Source organism: Babylonia areolata, chromosome 1 (genome assembly GCF_041734735.1).
Source record: "Babylonia areolata isolate BAREFJ2019XMU chromosome 1, ASM4173473v1, whole genome shotgun sequence".
Lineage (NCBI taxonomy): Eukaryota > Metazoa > Mollusca > Gastropoda > Neogastropoda > Buccinidae > Babylonia > Babylonia areolata.
In genome coordinates, this window is record NC_134876.1 from 94,334,975 (window position 1) to 94,357,256 (window position 22,282).

At 37.5% G+C, this 22,282-nt stretch overlaps 1 protein-coding gene across 45 annotated transcripts in view; it reads left to right on the plus strand.

The window, feature by feature from the left end:
* The window catches only part of LOC143289416 (uncharacterized), a 198,891-nt gene that overhangs the window by 137,891 nt on the left and 38,718 nt on the right, over positions 1 to 22,282 (plus strand). For 39 of the 45 annotated variants that reach the window (XM_076598412.1, XM_076598537.1, XM_076598544.1 and 36 more), the window contains 6 exons: positions 2,147 to 2,215; positions 6,557 to 6,637; positions 10,884 to 11,522; positions 14,272 to 14,310; positions 16,987 to 17,943; positions 20,726 to 20,842. In XM_076598412.1, the coding sequence (XP_076454527.1) occupies positions 2,147 to 2,215; positions 6,557 to 6,637; positions 10,884 to 11,522; positions 14,272 to 14,310; positions 16,987 to 17,943; positions 20,726 to 20,842 (1,902 nt within the window). The remainder of the gene's footprint in view (positions 1 to 2,146; positions 2,216 to 6,556; positions 6,638 to 10,883; positions 11,523 to 14,271; positions 14,311 to 16,986; positions 17,944 to 20,725; positions 20,843 to 22,282) is intronic. The other 6 variants (XM_076598513.1, XM_076598498.1, XM_076598466.1 and 3 more) reach the window with 5 other exon arrangements.

Consider the following 22,282-nt stretch of genomic DNA (forward strand, 5'->3'; position numbering starts at 1 on the left):
CATAACATACATTATCTTCACTTTCACTTCCCTCTTATCCCCATCGGCTTCGTTAGACTTCAGAGTTGTTTTTTGCTCATTACATATGCCAAAATATTACCCAAAGATGACAACTAATGCTTCACAGAAAGTACAAATACATGTATATTAAACATGGCTGAGTGGATATAAATCTGCTCAGCAGCTGTTCAAGTTTTCCAGTCCACTTCTTTGTTCATGGGCTGTGACTCCCACGTTCAATCATATGCATGACTGGGCTTTTACATGTATGACCGTTAGTGCACCACCATGTAGGCAGCCATACTCTGTTTTCAGGGGTGTGTATGCAGGGAATGTTCTTGTTTCCATAACCCACCAAACGCTGACATAGATTATGGAATCTTTAACATGCATATTTGATCTTATGCATGTGTGTACACAAGAAAGGGGTTCAGGCACTGGCAGGTCTGCTTATCTGTTGACCTGGAAGAATGGAAAAATCTCCACCCTTGACCCACATGATGCTGTCACAGGGATTTAAACTTGGGACCATCAGATTGAAAGTCCAATACTGTAAAAAGAACATATCTGCAGGCATTCCTAGACACTGACTGGTCAGTATTAAGAATCTCTTAAAATCCCAGTGGCGCTGGTTGGGGATTTTTCTGTCTTTGATTCAGCTTACATGCAGGCCTGCAAGAACCGGCTGCAGATCAAATTTACACATTTCAAAGATCCATTTATCCATGTCAGCTTTCAGTGGTTTATGGAAACAAACAGTCAGCGAACACCACTCCATGACGACAGAATATGGTTGGTGAGATTTAAAGTGATGCATACTAAACTCCATTCACAGATGAGTCAATGTTTTGGGTCACAGATCTTCATAGCAGAAGAATCTGCCTTAGCTATTTTATTGATCAGTGGATCCTTTCCAGGTGTTGATCAAAAGATCATTCCCAGATATTAATCAGTGAATCCTTTTCAGATAAGACCTAAAGCATTGTCCATGTTCTTGAGCAAAGAAAAATTAAACTGCAGTGATAAAGCTTGCAGTTGTACTGTCTTGCAGCCTTTAGTATTGAGTGTGAAAGACCATGTTTTTTACTGACTCCTGCGCTTTATCCTGCCCTTGCCTTTGGACATCTGTGGTACTGCTCTGTGATTGTTTGTAAGCTCCAAATTCCTGTTTGTTTTTTCTTTGTTTATTTGTTGTTGTTGTTTTTTAATCTGGACTTTGTGGTTTGTAGAGCTCTCTGGGTTGTAGAGCTCTGTTTTTACTCAGTATGAAAGCTCAGTAAATATGTTACCCACAGTTGTGGAATAGCATTCTGAGTGTGAGAAAAATGCCCATGAGGAAAAGGAACAGTTGGATGATACTTATATAGAGCTTATCCATCTAAATGGGTATGTTGGTGACAAACTGTTTCAATTTAGGTTAAGAAAACTTTGTGTGCTGACAGACTTCTGAAGGTCTCTGCCTTCCTCTCATTGTGTGTCAGAGTACGAAACTAAAACTGATATAATTCAGATAGTAATTATGGATCAGTGAAAATGAATTCTCAACAGAACAGCTGTGAGCTCCGTTCTTTTCAGGCCAGATCAAACCTCAGAGTGACAGTGTAAAGCATGCATTGTCCGTCCTTGTTTTCAGCTGGCTGAAATGACTGAGATAGGGTTGATAGCTGGTGAGAATAACTGGAACAAATTCTGCTGTGGATTATTGATTCGTCTTTACAATTAGATTTTTTTCATCATAAGATTTGGACACATCATATTTGAACAGACATTCTTGCCCATTGATTCACCCACCAGTGTTTTCATCAGCCATTATTTTTCAAACCAGTTATTGAAATATTGAAATATTCCCAAGTAATTTTGCAAATTCAGAAACGATCAGATAATGTTTGTCTGTTTTAATTGTTGTTTTAATCCCCTCTACTTTCTGTTAATCTGTGCATTAAATCATGTGGCTGATTTTTATATGAATCATACAGGAGTCATGGAAAACCTTGCCTCTGTTTTGTATGCTTGTTTTTGTTCTGTTTGTAGTCAGTTGCTGTGACTGTATGATGAGGTGTGTACCCGTTATGCTGGTTTGGGAACAGCTTGGCTTTTGGCTGATTCATGTAAGGTGTGTGTGCATGTGAGTTGCTACTTCTTACAGGAGATGAACCTGAAGATGAAGAAGTAGTTCGAACCCCTCCCCCCAGTCCAACTGAAAAGTTCAAACAAGGTACCTATCACAGTTCTTGCTTCTGACTGGTCTTAATGTTTGCTTGCTTTTAGTTTTTCTTTTGCATCATGCAGTATTTGCTGTGTTTTGTCAGTGAGTTGAAGATGTGAGTGAACTTCAGTTAATTGTTTGGTCGTTGTTACATTGTCTCAGTATTCTGTGAGTTTGGTTTGTGTCTTGAAATCTTTGCAACTGCAAAAGGAGGCTTCACTGTTCAAGTGTGATGCCAGTGTGTGTTCGCCTGTCAAGTCTCTCTCTATCTCTCTCTCTTCTGAATTTCTCACACACACACACACACACACACACACACACACACACACACACACACACATGCACACAATATATATATATATATATATATATATATATATATATATAATTTCACACACACACACACACACACACACACACACATGCACACAATATATATATATACACACACACAAACATGTGCATGTGTTTGTGTGTGTGTGTGTGTGTCAGAAATTCAGAAGGAAGGAAATAAAGAAAGGGAGAAACAGAAAACAGAATATCACTGACATTCGGAATTTTCAGTTCATTTATTCCAAATGGAATGTACATGACTGCTGTGCGCCTGTTGGCAAAGAACTGCCTGCCCACTTGACGTAATAGCTTCCGCTAAGAACCGGTAGTGTGCCTTCGTTAGTATGAAGCAGCCTGTCTGGAGTGTGCCAAAACAGCATTCCCCTTGTTTGTGAACTATGGGTAATGTGTGTGTTTGAAGTGTTCAGAAACAGAAGTAAAAAGAGGGGTGGTTTTGGTGGTTTTCTTTGCTTTGGTGGTGTGAAAGTGATGGTAATATTTGTTATAAAATGTTTCTATTCTGGATAGTGAATGGTGAAGATGAACAGATTTCTCAGTGAATTTATCACAAGAGTATTATTTGTAACTCTTATGTCTGTCTTTCTCTCTGTTTCTTGTTCTCATTTTGTCTCTTCATTTTGGTAAATACATGTATACCAACACTGTCATGCTACCTGTGAATGTAATGCAGGAGGTTTTGCTGGTACTTTTTTTGTGTGTGTGTAGACCTAAGTAAACTTGATGCAGCAGAGGGGGTTTCTAGTCTTACTGACAATCAAAGAAACGTTCGTGAAACTGTAAGTTTTTATGTACTTCATGGGGAACCGTTATTTTATTTTATGTTTATATTAGAAATATGGAAGCCTGAATTTCAGCAAGGTTTTGTGACAGTGTTGGCTTTGAATCGTTTGATGAGAGAGGATTTCATGAAACTGAAATTTATTTCCAGATTTCTCCTTGACCAGCAATTTAATGTTGATTATTCGGAAAAGGTCGCCTTGAGCAGAATGAAATTGAAAATGTTTCAAACAAGTTCTTTTTAAAATCCAAGAAGAGTCTAATTGCTTTGTAGGTTGTCTAAATAACTGGATGGATATTGACTGGTTGACTGAACTGATCAGTTAAGGAGGGTGTATTGCAAGTGTCATATTTGACCAGTCCTTGTTCCAAACTTTTCAACATTCATGTTCTCAAGTAGATGCTTTTAACTTCGTACATTTTTTTCAATATCAAGAAAATTATAGCTTAAACCAAAAAGACCCTACTGCATATGATAAGCTTGTCTGTTGTATGCATTGCACTGATGTAGTTGAAAGTTGCTTGGGTATTATACCTCTGCATATTCCTTTCAGTTACTTTCTTCCATGTATTCATGATTATTTCATCAGTTTCATGTTGTGTATTTCCTTGTTGTTGTTTTTTTTCCTCAAATCTATCCATGTGTTGTGAAGAAGTTTTTGACATCCATTATGCTTTCCTTATTATGTTGATTTTATCCTATTCTATGACTTCATGCATGCTTGTGACCTTTGTTCTTAACTGCGGCATAAACAGAGGAAGCTGAAGATTACGTGCAAGAGGAGGAAGAGGAAGAAAGAACAGACGAGTACACAGAAATTGTAGAGACATTTGAAACTTCAGACGACGGGGGGAAAACTTGGAAAAAGTATAGGAAAGTCACTAGAATCACCGCTTCGGGTACATCCGAAAACATTGAGTTGCTCACAGGTAGTTGACATTGTCCATTCAAGGATGAACCCATTTGGGTGTTGGGTTTTTGTTTCACTTCTCACATGGCCAGCACTTGGTATCAGTGTATTTCTTCTCTTTTTTTTTAATAGGGTACTGATAGCTTTTGATTTCCTCCCAATTCTTGAGTGTACTACTTTGTTTTCTGTTACCATTCATTATATGAGAACTGCAGTTACTGACCATGCATGTTGTGTCTTGTCCGATGTTGACAATTTCATCATCGCCCCAGTAACAAGTTGGAAGGTGGACAGTTTTAATTGTAATGACCCCCTTATGCTGCTGCTTTTTCCCCAAATCTTTGTGAGAAGTGTTAACTGGTGTATGTTTGAGGGTATGGGGCATCTTGTTTTCCTGACTGCTTTTAATCAAAGACCATGGGCAGGTTTTTCTCATGCTGTGGAAATGCTGAATGAAATTCACTTGGTTTTGCTTGTTCCCTTTGTTTTGTTTTGTTTTTCTCCTATGTCTGTACATTTAGTTATGTTTGCAATTTTCTCTGAAAGAGAAGTTTGTAACATGAATGTTGATAATGTGCACTTTGTTTTTATTGCTGTAGTTGTATTTCTTATCGGCTTTGATATCTACTTGTTTTTATTGCAATGATTGTAAAGTGTTTAGAGCTTGTTTTTGTGTTATTTAAGACATGATTAATCATTTATCACTATGTCAAGACTGATAGAATCTAGAAAACTCTATTTAGCCTTTAGTCCATAAAATTTGGGGATTGGGGATTGCCAGGAATTGGGAATAGGACCTTCACCTCTTCTTGTAAGATTTCAGTTCTCAGCCTGCAACCCTTGAACTGTTCTCTTACAAAATTCCTATGATATTTTCTCTTAGACTACAACTGTTTCAATTGAAAAAAAATTTATTTTTTTTTAGATGCATCCCAAACATATACATGTATTCTCTGAGCTTGCAAACCCATTTGGCATTTTCATCTTGCATCCCAATTTTTATGATTGTTCTCTTTCAGATTTGGTTTGATATTCCCTGGGGCTGCTACCCTTTAAACATTTTCCCTGCCATTTACATTATCTTTCTTAATGTCTCTTCATGGACTAAAACCAGGTTTCCCCTGGCCTGCCATTGTTTGTATGCTTGAATTTTTATTTTCTCCTTTTGTTTGTCTTGTGTCTAGGAAGGTCCATTTTCTTTCACTGCTCCTTTTTCGTCTGTAGCAGTTCAGTTCCTCATAATGGGAAACTCAGGATGGCAGAATATTTGTCATGGGTGTGAAAAAATGTGTGCACACATGTGCACACACACCCTGCAAATGATTGATTACAAGCTTTTTTGTTTGTTTGGTATTGGGTTTTTTTGTTGTTGTTGTTTGTTTTTGTTTTGTTTTTTTTGGGGGGGGTTGTTGTTTTTCTTGTTTGGTTGGGTTTTTTTTTTTTTTTTACTAATGCCATTCCTTCCTTGTGAGTCAAAAATTCACTGAACCACATTAAAATTTCACATCTTTCTGTTGTTTTTCTGTTTTATTCTTTGCATTGTCTTTTATTTTGTGTGAATGAATTTTCTGTGTCTGTTGTTTCTATATATTTTTTCTGTAGCTCTAAATAAATCAGAAGAATATAAAGCATTTATGCGAAACTGTACAACTTAGCATGCTTGTGTTGTTTGAAAATAATGATATCATTTGTAGTTTCCTACACCTGTTATTTGAATTATTTTGATTATTTAACATGACACTCAAAGACTTTAGTTACATGAAATATCTGATCACTTAATGTTGACTGTTGTTGATGATTGTTGACATTAGAAATAAAGAAATGATATACTCAAGCACTTCTTACAATATAAAATGTAGGGCTGTTTCATCTTCGAAGAATGTCAGATGAATGGGAAAGTATATAGCTAAACATATTTCTACCTGAAAATTTAATTTACTGTAGAGTTGGGCATGCCACATAAAACAGTATTGTGTAAAGTGCCTGTCAATATTATATTTAGAATCAATTGGTATATAGATCAGCTATAATGAAGTAGTAGTTGACATAACCCAAGTAACTAACTGGTTGTATATGATTTTAAGCATATTAAGAAACAGAACTGTAGTATTGTGAGACTGATAATGTGCTTTGATAAAAAATTTAAAAAAATAAAAATGCTGTGAACTTTGTCACAGATTGAGGACCTAAAAGTAACATGTTGGAAGCTTTGTCCACCAGTGATAACTGTGTTTGTCAAAGATCAGAAAAAACAGTGTGGTTGCATCATGATTATAACAGTGGTTTATTCCCGGACATTGTGTTGCAGAAGAAGCAGCCGAATCCACCCCCAGTTTCGCAGCGGAAGCAGCGACCCGCCTGGCCTCAGAAACTGACACCGGTGACCAGGGTGTGTAGCAGCTCCCTCTGTTACTGTGTTCCTGTGTTGTTATTCTCCTTTTGATCCTTCATCATTAGCGTGCAGCATTAGTGTCCTCAGTTGTTGTTTTTATTATCATTTGGTGTTGTCATCAGGTTTGGTTTTCTTTTTCTTTTCTTTTTTTTTACCCCTATTTTTGTATAGCAGCTAGTATTGTCAGTTCCCTTTTTGCTCCCCCAGTAGTTGTTCAGAGAGTTATTGAATTCTAGACTGTTCATAAGGTTACAAAAAATGCAGTGACTTATGGAATTTTAAAGAGAGGTGACAGACATGCAACTGTGTTGTTTGTTTGAATTTAAAGATGAGAAATGTTCATAAGTCTATGCAGTTTGTGAAGACTACTGGGAAGGTTGAAAGAGATAATGATTGACATTTTGTTGAAAGGACATGACATTTAATTGAATCAACATGACATTATTGTATGGGCTCTTTTCCTGTCATTTTTTGTCATTGAAAGTAAAACAAAAAGTGAATAATGGACACTAAAATTTTGACTTTTCCTTTGTTACTGCTCTGCAAAACAGATACAGTAATTCATGAACCATAATCTGCTAGAGAGTTTATTCCCCATCACCCACAGAGCAGTGAATTTGATTCATGAATATCTGAGCTTAGTTCATCGCTTTCATCATTGCATAACGACTTACATCATTTTATCACTGGTGTCAGTGGTGGATGTTGGGTTTCATATTCATTTCCATCATCAGTCAAATCAAAATGTATAGCCCGGTTGGTATTTTTGTAGATGCATTGCTAGACTTTCATATCTGCAGATATGTATTTGTGTGCTTGTAGTCCAGATGTGTTGTGCGTTTTTTTGTTATCTTGTGGTGCTTGACATTCTGTCATTGTGATTTGGTTCTGCTCAACCTTATTTGGCTTCAAGAGTGACTGTGTTATTGTGAGTTCATTGTTAATGAGTGATGAAGTTTATTAATTGTTGTTTTTTCATAAAAGTTAATTGCTTTATTCTGTTTCTTGGTGGTGGGTTTTATTCTTTTCTTTCAGGTTAAGAATGCTTACATCTACTCAGTTATTTCACTTTCTTTGTATTCTGTCAGGAATTGTTTTTGTATCTCCATAACAAAAAAAAAGGAAAGAAAAAAAGGATGGGTGGGGAGAGTAAAGAAACCAAGAGAAGAAGGGAAAGACTTAAGCCAAAAAAATGTATGACTTATTTCAAGGGAGGGTTTCAGGGGATGGGGGGCATTGTGTGCACACACAAGTACAAGGGTAGGCAAAACATTTCTCAAAAGGATTTCTTTCCCATTTTTTTAATCGGTTTGTGAGTCTTTTTAATGGATAATCACAAACTGTTGAGCCGTCAAGTGCGTGGAGAGTCATTCAGTATCTCTTCAATTTTGGCTTTGTATACAAGCATTAATAAGGCATCAAGGATCACAAAGAAAAGAAAAATGATGGTACTCCAAAAATGTCGCCACATTTCTGAATGAAGATGCATGGAAGCTAAAAGCAGCATTATGAATGAATAAATGCAGCTGTCAAACTTTCAGCAAATAGAAAAATATAGTATGTGTAATCTCTTTCACTTCAAAATTTAAATCATTGCAGTTGTTTAAAAACAAATTGTACACGAAAAGTGTTGCTGCATTTATGCAGGAAAGCACATTGGAACAGCTCAGTCAAGAAACCATTGCAGTTGTCCAAACTTAGGGCAAATAGAAGGGTATTATGGCGTATCTCTTCCAGTTCCATTTTTGAATTACTGAAGTTGTTTCATCTTTGGGTATCGGCACACTAAGAAAGGGTGGGGTTTGGATGCGTACACTTGGCCATAAAAGACAGTATGATAAGTGGTTATATCTGACATGTGTAACAATGAATATAATTGAGATAGTTTGATTGATTACGGTTCCATTTATTTTAGTGATATTTTTGTGTGGTTGTGGTGGATAATTGGTTTTCATATGATTTTTTGTTGTTGGTGTTATGGGAGCAGAAACAACTTTTATATAAAGATGAAATCATTTATTTATTTGTTATTCATGAATGAGTTGTTTCTTTTTCTTTTTCCTTGTTATTTGGTATGTGATTATTGAGCTGCTGTTTTCATGTGGGGTTTTTTGTTTTTTTTCCTTTACATTTTTCCCCTTTTCTACTTTAAAAAATGTATATATTTACTCATATGTTGTTGGTTTTTTCCTGTTTATTCAGATGTTTTTGTCTTTTCCTTTTTCCACCATGTTGCCAAAATGAGTGTGGATATCACACATTTTTATGTGGTAGAAAAGACCGGTAGTTTGGCGTTGTTAAATGTTGGTTGTGTTTTCTCTGTTTGTGTGGTTTTATTTGGGACCCTGTTGTACTTGTTCTCTTTATGGCTTTTCATGGTTCTTTGCAATAAATCTTGCAATACACATGCCACTGTGCTTGCTTCTTGTACCAGCATATTAAGTGTGGTGGTGCGCGTGGGTGTGGGTGTGTTTTCCATGTTCCTGTCTTGATTTAAATCCTTTCTTCATTTTTTGTTTTTATCTTTACTAACCAGAGTGCTATCTTCATTCAACTTTTTTACTTTTGCTTTCAACTTGTATTTCACTCTTTTTTTTTTCTTTTTTATAGGGCACATGTACCTTGTCGAAAATGTGCCATCTAATACACACACACACACACACACACACACACACAAAAGCAGTTTTCGCACAACATTGGAACAAGGGAAAAGGTATATAGCTTTCAGCTTATGACTACTGTTGGCAGCTCAGCTTTTGTGACAGCTTGTTAGTGGTTTTAGAAAAAAAATTATGGCTTTTGGTATCAGAGACAGTGCTGGATACATCTGTGTATTTTGTATTATTTTGTAATGTTCAGATGTGAATGATTTGTTTGTCTTGTTTTCGGTTTCTGCTGTTTTTATTTTTGTTTTATTAGTAATGTAAAATATGTTGTAAGTTTGCATGGAACATGTAAGCCATGGAAGCATGTTATATTTGCAGTCATTGTTTTGGTCTGTTTGAAATAAAAATCACAAGTGAAAACAGAAATGTGTTATTTATTTATGTGTGATATTTATTTATGTGTGATCTATACAGAATAATAGTTTTCTGTATTGAAGACTACATATGCCAAGAAAAGCCATGCACATATACATGTGCAACACAGTCAGAAACCCTCTCTCTCTCTCTCTCTCTCTCTCTCTCTCTCTCTCTCACACACACACACACACACACACACACACACACACACACACACACACACACACAAAGCATACACACTTTCATAATCCTAAACATTTGGAAATGTATATATTGCACATTGTTAAATGTATCAAATAGATCAAATGATGATGTCCATGAGATGTATTCAGTAAAATGTGTCCAGCATTTAGCCTGCTTTGCTTAATTCAAGCTTTTATATACAGCCTAGTTGTATTGCTGTATTCTTTATTATCTGATTATTTCCTTTGCTCTGTCTAGATATGACATTCTGCTGACAGCTCTTGCTTTTCTTATAGTTTATCAGCTTAAAAGAACTGTTTTTATGTTCGGTATATTTTACTTCAGACTATTAAACATCAGTTGCTGCTTATTTTTACATTTTCATTTCTAACATATTTGACTAACAACAGCTTACATCTCTTTCTGCTTTTCACATTGAGGCCTTTAGCTCTTTTTTTTTTTTTTTTTTAGCTTGAGACTCATGGCTGATGTGTCATTCCATCTCATCTCCTTCATATCAGTCTCTAGGTGTGCACACAATTATTTGATCTTTTGAAATCAGTTTGTTCTTTTTCATAATAATGCTGACAGTTGGATACCTTTTGTTTGTGACATTTTGAGATAAGATTAATTTTGCTGCATAGTGTTGGGATGATAGTTCTTTTCCTTTGTTATGTAAAAAAAAAAAAAAAAAAAAAAATTAAGTAGGTAAAATAAAATCATGCAGATTGATTATGATGATGCAATATATTCACATGGCATAGCAGTCACCAAGGTTGTGGAAGAGCAGATGAGATTTTCTTGGAAGTGGTGGATGTTATTAGTTTTTTTTTAATTTTTATCTTGCATGCTAATATGATTTCTTGGAGAAGCAAAAAGCCTCAAAGGAGCATAAGCTTGAGCTGTGTTTAATGCAGGCCATTACAGATGACTATCATAAAGACCATAGATGACTATCATAGAGAGCGTCTTTTAAATTTGTATTGTGGGTATTGGAGGTGATATGCTGATTCCATTACCCATGCTCCACTTTTCAGTGAGCGCTCCAGCAGACATCTACGGCAGCGATGTTGACGGCAAGATCCATCCCACAGAGACTGATGCATTCTTCAGACAACCTGCCAAGCAGGATGGAACTGTCACTATGTCAGACCAGGTGCAAAGTCCTCAAGAAAGTGACAAACTGTCAGACCAAGTGCAGAGTCCTCAGTCAGAAGGATCATTTAAAGAGGAACCTTCCCCTGTGCCAGAACCTGCCATGCCTGATGACTTTGTTGAAGATGACAGGGAGATTGGAGATGTGGCTGGTGAGGGCTTTGAGCTGGAAGCAGAGCTTGGACAGGAGACCTTCATTGACAGACATGAAGAAACTGTCCCTGTGTCATCTCCCATAAAGCTGACAGGACAGAGGCCAAGCACTCAAGATCAGTTTGGATTTCCACCAGGAGACTTTACATTAACTGGAACACCACTGGTAGGACAAAGGTTAGACACTGAAGGACAAAGGCCAGATTCTGCAGGACAAAGGCTGGACGCTGAAGAACAATTTGGTGTTCCACCAGGAGACTTTACAACAGCAGTAGGAGTTCCTTCTGTGGACGGAACAGAGCAGCCGGCAAGAATTGGTCATGAGGAAGATCAAGATCAAGCCATGCCTGGGGCAGAGCCAGAAGAAGGTACTGCAATTTGACGTGAGCTTGTTTGAGTCAGTCCGCCTCAGTACCAGTACATCTGTGGTTCATACTCAGGGAGCTTTATTCAGGGAGTCCACTGAATGGGTGGACTGTTAACTGTTACCTCCACTGCATCATATGTCAGTGGCTGTTCGTGTTTTCACAGTTATGTGTTAGAATGAGCTGTCAGTGTTGTGGCTTATGTCTTGATTTTTAAGCCATGTATTTACAGATGAGCAGTTCATCTCGTTTTTCTTCTTCTCTCTCTCTTTTTTGTTGTTGTTTGTTTGTTCTTAAGCTTTGCATGTGATTGTTGTGCAGCATGCCATATTGTTGAATCATTTACTTTCTTCATTAGATCTGGTGTTCAGTCATGTCTTAAACTTAAGTGTGAATGAAACAAGAGAGTAATACAGTTTGGAAGTAAGGCTAACACTGAAAACAGTGCAGCTATTGTGAGCAGTTTTCAGGCGGAAAAATTATGGTTACTGTATTCATCACAAAAAAGCTTCCATTACATTCAAGGCGCAGCTTTCCCTGACTGGGGAACAATCCCCCATTTAAAAAGTGAAATACCACTGGAAAAAATGAAATCCATATAAACACCCAATGGTGAAGAGAGAGAGAGAGAGAATGTTGCTGAAATAGCTTTTCACAGTTCATTGGTTCTAAACTATAAAAAAATTAAAAAAATAAAAAATATTTTTAAAAAAACTCCTCCAGAAACAGCAACAAGAAAGAAGGTGCTTTTCAATTTCAATTTCCTTCTGCAATATCTTGCTTTGTCTTCAAGGATATAAAATTCCTACCATAAGTCATCACACCCATGTGATCATTTTAATCAGGAAGAAAATCAGGATTATGCTACCTTACTCTGCTTAAAAAAAAAAGAAATGAACTGATCCTTTGCAGGGTCTGTTCCATCATTCTCTCCAGTTGTCAGCTCCATCATCAAGTCTTTTCAGCTCACTCAAACTGATAAGCAAAAATGAAGGTTCTGTGAAAGAAAATGGCTTAATTGTCTTTCAAATGGAAATGCAATAAAAGGGATCAAAAAAGAAAAAGAAAACAATGACCCAAAAGGTGCTGTTTTCCTGGACTGTCTCTCAATTCTCAAAGAAGGTACCATGTTTAACTGTAATGAAACCAAGTGATGATCACTTTGTCCTCAAAGAAGGTACCATGTTTAACTGTAATGAAACCAAGTGATGATCATTTTCTCCTCAAAGAAGGTACCATGTTTAACTGTAATGAAACCAAGTGATGATCATTTTCTCCTTAATGAAGGTGCCGTATTTAACTGTTATGAAACCAAGTAATGATCATTTTCTCCTCAAAGAAGGTACCATGTTTAATTGAAATGAAAGCAAGTGATGATGAGTTTTCTTTCTTTAGGGGACTTTCAGGTTGGTGAAGAAAAAGGTAAAAAGTAGTTTAAGAAATAACCATAAGGAAACAGATAGTGAAATATCTTTATAACTTGCCAGATGTTTTAAAAAATAAATGAATTACTCTTCTCCAAATTTCCTTCTCTTTATCATGTCCGTTTTGTTAGTTTATCAACAACAACAAAAGAAAACTATTTTCCCATGCTACCAAACACCAGAACAGAAAGAAATTAAAATCCTTGACGGCCTGTCCTAGTAACAATGGAACAACTAACAGCTCCATTCTCAGAGTCTTTCATCCAGCTCAAACCAAGGACCAACACTGAAGAAGACTTGTGAAATGAATCAGTTCAGTTTGGAATTCAACTGTCTAATAAAAGAGTCATCTAGAGATAAAATGACCATCCTTTGGCTTGACTGCAGTCCAACCCTGTAGCTTCCTTGTGAAGGACCTGGAGAGGTTTCAGATTAATTGACTTTTCAACATTGTTTTGTTGCTCTTAGGCTGGTTTTCATTTCTGACAGGTTTTCAGCCCTGAAATGGCTCCTTGAGGTCAGTTGGGCTATAAACAACATGATCTGACCTAGAGAGATACTGATCATCCTTTAGGGTGAATTAGATTTTGTCTCCCTTTTTGAAAAAACAACAACAAAACAGTTCTTCAGTTTTATTTCAGATTCAGTCACAGTACTTTTTTTACTTCCATTCTTTTGTGTGAATGAAATAAAAAGGCTGGGATGGAGTTGAAGGCTGTTGTAAATTACATCAGACTCTTCAGGGGTGGTTTTATGGTGAAGTTGGGAAACATAATCCTAACTGCTTTTTAGATAAGAATCAATTTAAGGGGGAAAAAAACCACATGACAAATACAGATGGTTCATGAAAAAAACCCAATTCTTGCTCTGGATACTCTTGTCAATCATTAAAACTTATTATAACACATTACTTTATGCTGAATTCTGTTGAAATTTGCGCATGCACATGCATGCGCACACAAATATGCGCACACACACATGAAAGCACACACAGAGAAATGAACACCCATTTCACCCCTTAAAAAAAAAGGGTTAAAGAAAGTGAGAATCTGTTCTGTTACAAACACACACTCCCTAAGAATTCAAATCCATGTTCTGTGCAGAGATAAACAAATTCTGTAGCAAACAAGACGGTCACCAGAAAAGTTGTAGATTGCATACAAACTTTTGAATATGACACAAAATCTTTAACAACCACTTACTGATGCTGCTCTTCCAAAGCAGTCTGAATCTCGATGACAATTAATGATGACATTACAGACAGCAATTACTGATGGACTGTAAAAGATGGGTGTGGCTATGATAAATGTGGTGATATAATATTGCAGAGTGCAGTTTGCAGATTTGCCCAACCAGAAATGTAACAGGTCAGGTTTCAATCCATGGTCTAATTTTTATTAGGACTGCTTCTGTATTGCTATGGCATATGAGTATCATATGTACATGTATACATATTTATAACCATAATCAGAATGACTATCTCACTATGGCCTGTGCAGTTGTTTGGGCCATAAGCAACAATGATGCTGATGGTGACCATCTCGCATAATTGATGTATTACACTGTTTCATATTCTGTGTGCTTGTTATGCCATTTTTTTTATTTTTGTTGTTTGAAACTCTTTATTTCTATGCACTGTCTGTTTTGTAAACATCATTGCATGTGTCACATGCTGATGTTTTGTATGTTCTGTTCCATGCTGTCAAGCTTGTGAATAAGATTTGTGATATGTGGAAATAGTGAAGGGATGTGTTCCAAGTGTACCCCTTCTGTTAACATGTATCCAGCACTGCAGTATTTCTGTCTGATACACCATCAACATAGTTCTGAGTATCTTGTACACTTTTCATTACAATTTCTTTGGTAAAGAAACAACTAGACACCACATCATTCATCTGATACACTCAGATAGCTATCATTATCGTCACCCATTAGGTGTTATTGAAAAATAGTACTCTATAAAGAATGTTTGCAAACTATCGAACAAAGACATGGTCTTCCAAAGGATAAATGTACTTTGTTTGATGGTTACTCTCACTTTATTTTATCTTCAACAGATAAGCTCTCTTTATACTCATTTACCCTCTTCATCCCAGACCTTTCTATACCTTGCCTGTAGCCTGTACACTCCTTGCATGCATAAAAACAAAACTGCCAGCACTGAGAAACGTTGAAAATGGCAAAGGACAGATAGTTGCTGTACCATGTGCCATGAGTAGCAGACGTGCATTTTAAAGTCAAATGATGCTCTGTTGTAAAGGGAGATCAGTAGATGCTTGAGCACTGTTTTATGTGGTATTAGCTGGTGTCTGACATTGCAAGTAAACAGTTTTGTTCATATTTTCATAATTAGAGCCAGAGCACAGCATGCTTGCAAACAAATAGCTGTTAATGTGTGTGTGTGTGTGTGTGTGTGTGTATACATATATATATATATATATATATATATATGGATGCTTCCAAACAAATATCAGCTGTTAATATGTATGTGTATATATATAGAGAGAGAGAGAGATACACACAAATATACATGAAGATAACCTTTCAAAGATGTAAATTATTGTTCAAAAAAGCAACAACAAAATACATGATTTGATCATTGAAAAAAAGAAAATGAAACTTATCTCGTATTGGTGTTGCTGCGGCACGTTTAACCGTTTTCAAAATTAAAAAGTGCAAGCATTGACAAAAGTGTATGAGGAGACATAAGCATATCAGTATGTCTGGAACATTGTTTCTGTATCGCTTGTAGACTGGTATGGTATGCTTGGCCTTTTACACACTGTGCAGATTGTACTCATAGCTTTAGTCAAAAAAAAAAAAAAAAATCTTCCCTTGTGCTCATGCTCGGCGCTGTTTGTCACAGAGATGGGGTGTTGTTTACATTGTTGTATGTAATTTATTGCAAATTTTCTGTTCCATATGAAACACTTGTGAGGATAGTAAATGGAAGATTGAGCACAAAGTCAGATGTTGAATGTTTATATAGTGGTACAGATGCATGTCAAATTAGATTCATTGATCAATGCTTCTGCAGATCATTTTACAAGACAGTGAGCCATAGCTTATTATTCTTGTTCTACTGAGAAAGAATCAATTCAGTTCAGTTCATTCAAAAACACTTTAGTAATCCACATGGAAATTAACATGTGCAATCACGTGTGAAAGTAGAATTGGAACTGTCATGCATCAACAAGTATACTTCCTTACAAAATGTTTATTAGCAGTTTTGGGAGCAGTATAAGTCAGTCTCCATACAGATGCAGTGTCTGTTATTGTTCTCTTGAACTGCGCTCTGTTGCCATGTTTAACTTGAACTGATCATTGGAAGGGGACAATGTCAGCTGAAGATACATAGCTTATTCATCTTAAAAGTGTTTGCCTTCAGGCTGCTTTCTATTGTGGTTTTACATTTTGTGGATTCGAACAGTTGATCTGATCCATGGTTGAATGATTTTCTGAAAATGGTGAAGGTTTGAGTCAAATCTACAGCAAAGCACAAACAGTTTTTTCACTCATTCCAAATGATTGACATCAGCTTCTGTTTTCACAATTAATGGAAAAGGATTAATCAGTGCTTCATTTGTGTTTGCCCTTCCAAACATCACACTGTCATCCCCATCAACAACAGTGTATTTTGAATCTTTATATTGACCAAACATTTTCCCATTTACTAACAAATTTCCAACTGATGTTTCCAGTACCATTGTATGTATGGGGCCTAAAAACTAAAATCTTTGAATATTTCACAAAGTAACAAAATCTGAATTTAAGTGAGTGAATGACAGACTGTGATGGCAAGGGTCCTCTTATACCTCCTAACTGTGATGGCAAGGGTCCTCTTATACCTCCGAACATGTGTCCTCTTATACCTCCTAACATGTCTCCGTGTATCCAAGATTGCTCTGTTGACACCAGTTTCAGCATGGTTGTATCGTTTAGAAAATATCCCTTGTCCTCCGTGACTTTAGTGGAACAAGTAGTTGGAGGAAGAACTCCTCTTCGTTGCCTCACTGTGTCTTCTCTCTGTCTCTTCCTTTCAGTTTTCGATTCTGCAGTGTCAGCAGGAGAAACTGTGTATGAAGAAACCAGTCCTGATGGGAAAACTGTCACATACCGTCGCACTCAACCCTCAGCTGGTGGCCCAGGTGCAGTAAGAGTGGTGGAAGGTCCAGAGAGAGAGACCACTGAAGTCCAGGAAAAAAGTGAAATCCTGCCTGATGGGACTTACCACTCCACTCAGGTGGTCACCCATCAAAAGGTGAAACATGTCCTCCGCTCTATCCCGTCACAGACTGGCGATGAAGAGGTGATTGAAGAAGAAGATGTGAAAACTCCCAAGAAACAGGAGATCATCGAAATGTTCGACCAGCCTCCCAAGTTGGTCCAGGACTCAGAGGAAATTGAACAGGTGCTGGAAGATGGCACGAAGGTGAAGAGACAGGTGGTGATGAACCGCATGGTGCACATGATTAAGATGCGTCACGAGTCGTTTGATGAGGAAGGGCACAAAGTGGAGGAGAACTACGAGATAGAGGAGGTGATCCCTGGCACAGAGTCAGCCTTTGTGGCCGGCGTGGACTCTGACTATGAAGAGGAACAGGAGAAGAAGCGCACAGCATCACTGGGAGAGGCAGAGGCGGTCATGCATGCCGACACGATGATCAAACCGGGGGTCCCTGCCAGTGAGACCACCACCACCGTGCGATCTCCTTCAGAAGAAGCCACAGACAGAGCTGTAGTCACTGAAGAGCGTGTGAGTTCCACCAGCCTTGACCGGGTCTCTTCCCAGCCTGTGTCCTACGTTCAGGAGGGCCGTGTTGGCGACACCAGTGGTGAACTGGAGGACATTGAGGAGGAGGCTAGCCGCCCTACAGTCCAGCCCACTGTGGTGTCTGGTGATCTGGAGGAATCGGAAAGTCATGGTGTTGTGGAAACCTCTGCTGGTGTTTTGGAGGACATGATCAACAAAGGACAGCTGCCCCTCCAAGACACTGCAGGTAATTCTTCGTCGCTAGTTAGCTTCTTTGTGCTGTAGATTGTTTTGTCTCGGCAGAAGTGGACAGTGGTGGAGATTTTCAGGGTAGTTTTGTTCTCATAAAGTTACAAAACTCATCCATTTGGATAAGTTTTTAAAATTCAAATTGTGCATTGTGCACATAAATCATATGACAAGGCTGTTTTCCTTGTTCTGAAGCATGAAGAAAAAATATGCACACAGTACACATCTAACAAACCAACATTGATAAAAACATTGATAAAAAACATAAGGCACCTAAATAACATAAATTCTTTGGTAATTTCCTTACAGGTATATTAACACTGTTAATCCATGAAACACTCAGGCTAAAACATTTTGGATGGGAGGAAAGTTTACAGTGAAATTTTTCCGTTATCTAATTCAGGTTTAACATTGACTCCTACCTCAGGTGATATGACGGATAAAGATAATCATGCCAGCAAATAGGGGGAGGGGACCTATCTAACTGTACACTTACACTGCCTGAATGACAGCATGTTATGCTGTTTTATTGTGACTGAAACATTTCGACGTTTTTTCTGGGAATTACCAAAATCAGAACACAGTAGTAAGGGATACAATCTACCTATGAACCTTTCGATGTGTATGATGCACCAACATGTGTTGTGTCCCATTAACTGTGTCCTATAAGTAAGTGACACTGCGACATACTAAACACATGTGACAGATTTATAGCAATACAAAATACTGGCTGTGCGTCATGCATCCAACAACATGCTGTGTAAGAAAAAAAGGATGTCATTATAATCTGAAACAAACAGATCTTGCCTCTTCTCTTTCTCCAGCCCTCAGCTCCCCCATCCCCTCCCTCAGTTTCCCATGACTACCCCCAGTCCCCTCTCTGTGTTCTTCACTCATCCTCTCACTTGCTCACTCTTTCTTTCTTTGTTTATTGTTTTTCTTTTCTTCTTTCATTTCTTTTCTTTCCTTCCTTTCCTTCTTGTCAAAGGCACAGAAATCAAATGAGACCTCTTAAACATGGGTTGAGACCCATTCATAAAGTGAATGACAATCATTGTTCAAACATTTTCTGTTTAAAAAAAAAATTATTGACTGGTTACATGTCACATTCATGAAGATATAGATACTTTTACTCCTTTTTTTTTTTTTTCAGCGGGTGTTACATGTGACCCAGATTTGATAAAGATTGGTTTTGAAACTCCAGAGATGTCCTTGCTGATATGTCAAGTTCACATAAACATTCATGAATGAACTTGCACACAATCCCTGTGTGTGCTTTGATATGGTTTTTGCTTTTAAAGAAAATATTCAGCTTCACTTGTCACAAGCTGTTTCAAATTAAAAGACCGATAAAGTTTTTATAATGCTTAAGTATATAATCACCTCAAACTACTACTCAGTAGTAAGAGCATATATCACTCTCATCCTGCCTCCTTCCTTTCTCTGCAAGCTCTGTACCATGTGTGAGATAGTCACCGACAAGATAGATATGTTATCAGTACATCTTTTACACCGAAAAGTTGGAAGTTCTAGCTTTACGAATGGCAGTATGTTGTCTGCAGTTTCCTGTCACAACAGATTTCTGCATGTAGAAAACAGCCTACTGTCCGTAAGCTGGCACATGAGCACAGTGCACCACCTTCGGTGTTCCACCCACCACTTCACCTATGTTTTGTTTTTTTCTTTTTCTGTGTGTGTATATGTTTGTGTTTTTTTGTACAGTATGTCTTGACAGATTTGCTGAGTGCACTTTGGACAGATTTTCCTGGAAAAGTACACTATGACACTTTAATGCAGCTCTGTTCTTTTTACTTTCCACTTCGTGTGTGTGTATGTGTGTGTGTGTGTATCAAAGCAGTAATTTTTTCCCTTAAAAAAATCCTACCAGAGATAAAGTGTTGCTTACATAAAGGATGTGTTACTTCTGTGGAATGTCAGTTTGTGTCATCCAAAAGACTAGTGCCAAGACCACCACCTGAATGCCAGTGAAGAGAAGGGGGTATGGAGGGGGGAGAGGGGGTGGGGGGGGGGGGGGTAGAGGAGGGATGGAAAAGGGGAGGGAACAGGACCTGAATACTGGATCTTTCTTGATGGGATGTTCATGCCACAAAACTTTCACTCAAGCATAGTGTGGGACTCTGTTACTAGTATGTCAGTGATCAGCCTAAAACTTTTGTTGTTGTTTTTTTTACCTTATGTGAAAGTTCAACTTTCACTGCTGTAAAAAGCACATTGAAAGCTTTTTGATAGTGTTTGAGCTACACACTGTTGTGAGTCCTTTTTACCCCTCATCCCCAGTGGATGACCGTTTGTCCAGAAGCTGGAATATTCTTGCTGGGAGGAAAATCCCCTGGTGAAAAACAAGGAAATTTAAATGCTCCAGTTGATTTGCCTTGCCTTTAGAAACATTAAGCTCTCAGTCTGTCAGTCTGTCTTCTCTGACTGTCTGTCATTCTCTCTTTCTCTGTTTCTTGTAACTTGAATATAAGCTGTTTTAAAGCTTTAATGCCATAGCTGAGCAGTTTGGTGCAAGATTATAGCAAAACAATAATATATTATTCCCCAATTTTCCTTATTTTCCATCTAATTGGGTATCAGCCTTGCTTTCTTTGTTTTTTGTTTTTGTTTTGTTTTTTGTTGTTGTTTTTTCTCATTGTGAAGAACAAAGTGTACAGACATTATTGTTTCTTTGCTACCTTATGAAAACAACATTTATAATAATGACAATCATATGTTCACTAAAAATCTAGTAGCTAAAAATTGAGTGTGTGCTGCCACAGTGCGTGATGAGGGTGAAGCAGCCTCTGCGGAGATCCGAGAGCTGGAAGACACAGGTTTGATGAAAAGACAGGTGAAGAAAGTGACCTTCACAGCAGATGACCTTATGACACCTTCAGGTGGGCTAGCAAGACTGCATCCAAATATCAGTCATCCTTTGGCCTGAAACTGACCTAGTTGAGGACTAGGACTAATGTCTAGAAGGATGTGTGCATGTATGGCATTTGACCATGACATAATGGACCCATCTTTGAACAGTTATAACTTTCACAGCAGATGATTTAATGATATCATCATGTGGGCAAAGCAAACCTTTGACCGATCATCAGTCATCCTCTAGCCTGAAACTGACCCATTTGAGAACTAGGACTAGGGCTAATGCCAAGAACTTGAAGTGCATGTATGGCATTTGACCATGACATAACACCCATCATCAGAGTTACTTTCCTCTGCAGATGACCTCATAACAACTACATCTTGGCAGTCATCATTTACCCTTTGGGCTGAAACCAGTCTCATTGTTGAAGACAGGAACTAACATCCAGAAAGTATAGTGCATGGTATCAGACCATGATGCTGACAAAAAACACCCATTGTTGAATATTGAGATTAACTCTCTTTTTTTCTTTCTTTTATCTTTTCTTCTTCTTCTTTTTTTTTAATTTTTTTAATTTTTTTTTATACAGCAGATCACCTTAGTACATTATCATATGGGCTGGATGGGCAAAACCCTGTTCAGTTTACAGTTATCCTATAGCCAGAATCTCATGTGATAGCTGAGGACTGGGACTAACATTATAAAATTAGTCTAGTGCATGGTATGTCACCATGTCATAATGCCTACACCTCAGTTGGAATCTGAAGTTGGGTGTTTTGGGTTGTTGTTGTTGTTTTTTTAATATACTTATTCACAGCAAATGATCTTTTGACACTTTTTGGTGGGCAAGACCCTGTCCATTATCGGTCATATTTGGCCTGAAACTCCCATATAGTTTAGGACTAACATACAGAAAGTCTAGTGCATGGTATTTTACCTTGACATGATGCACTCATCTTTGTTTTGAACAAAGTTTTATTGTGACATGATTTCATATTGGGTTTTCCCATTTAACAGCATTTTGCATATCTTGTATGCTAGCAAACATACATTTTGACAAACAAAACCCCTTCCCTTTATCACAGCCCCCACCCCAGAAAAGAACACTGAACATCCATCTCTTGCCACCTCCACTCCCCTCTCCCCCAACCCACCTCTTCACCTGTACCTGTTAGCATGTTCTGATTTTAAGATTGTATTTACTTCTTGTGTCTTAAAGTTTACATTGAAATTATCCTGTACTTTTAAAACTAACTGGAAATTTGTTCGAGTTTACAGGCTGTTAAAAAATCCTGATATTTAGTGCAAATTGATTCTCTTTTTTTTTTTTTTTTAACACTGAAATATTCTTTCATGAATGCATTTCCAGAAGGTAAGCCTTAGAATCTTAGAAACAAGGCGTGAAACTACCTGCTGTTGTGATGCTTATCTTAATTCTGTTTAACGTGATTAGGTCCTTGTT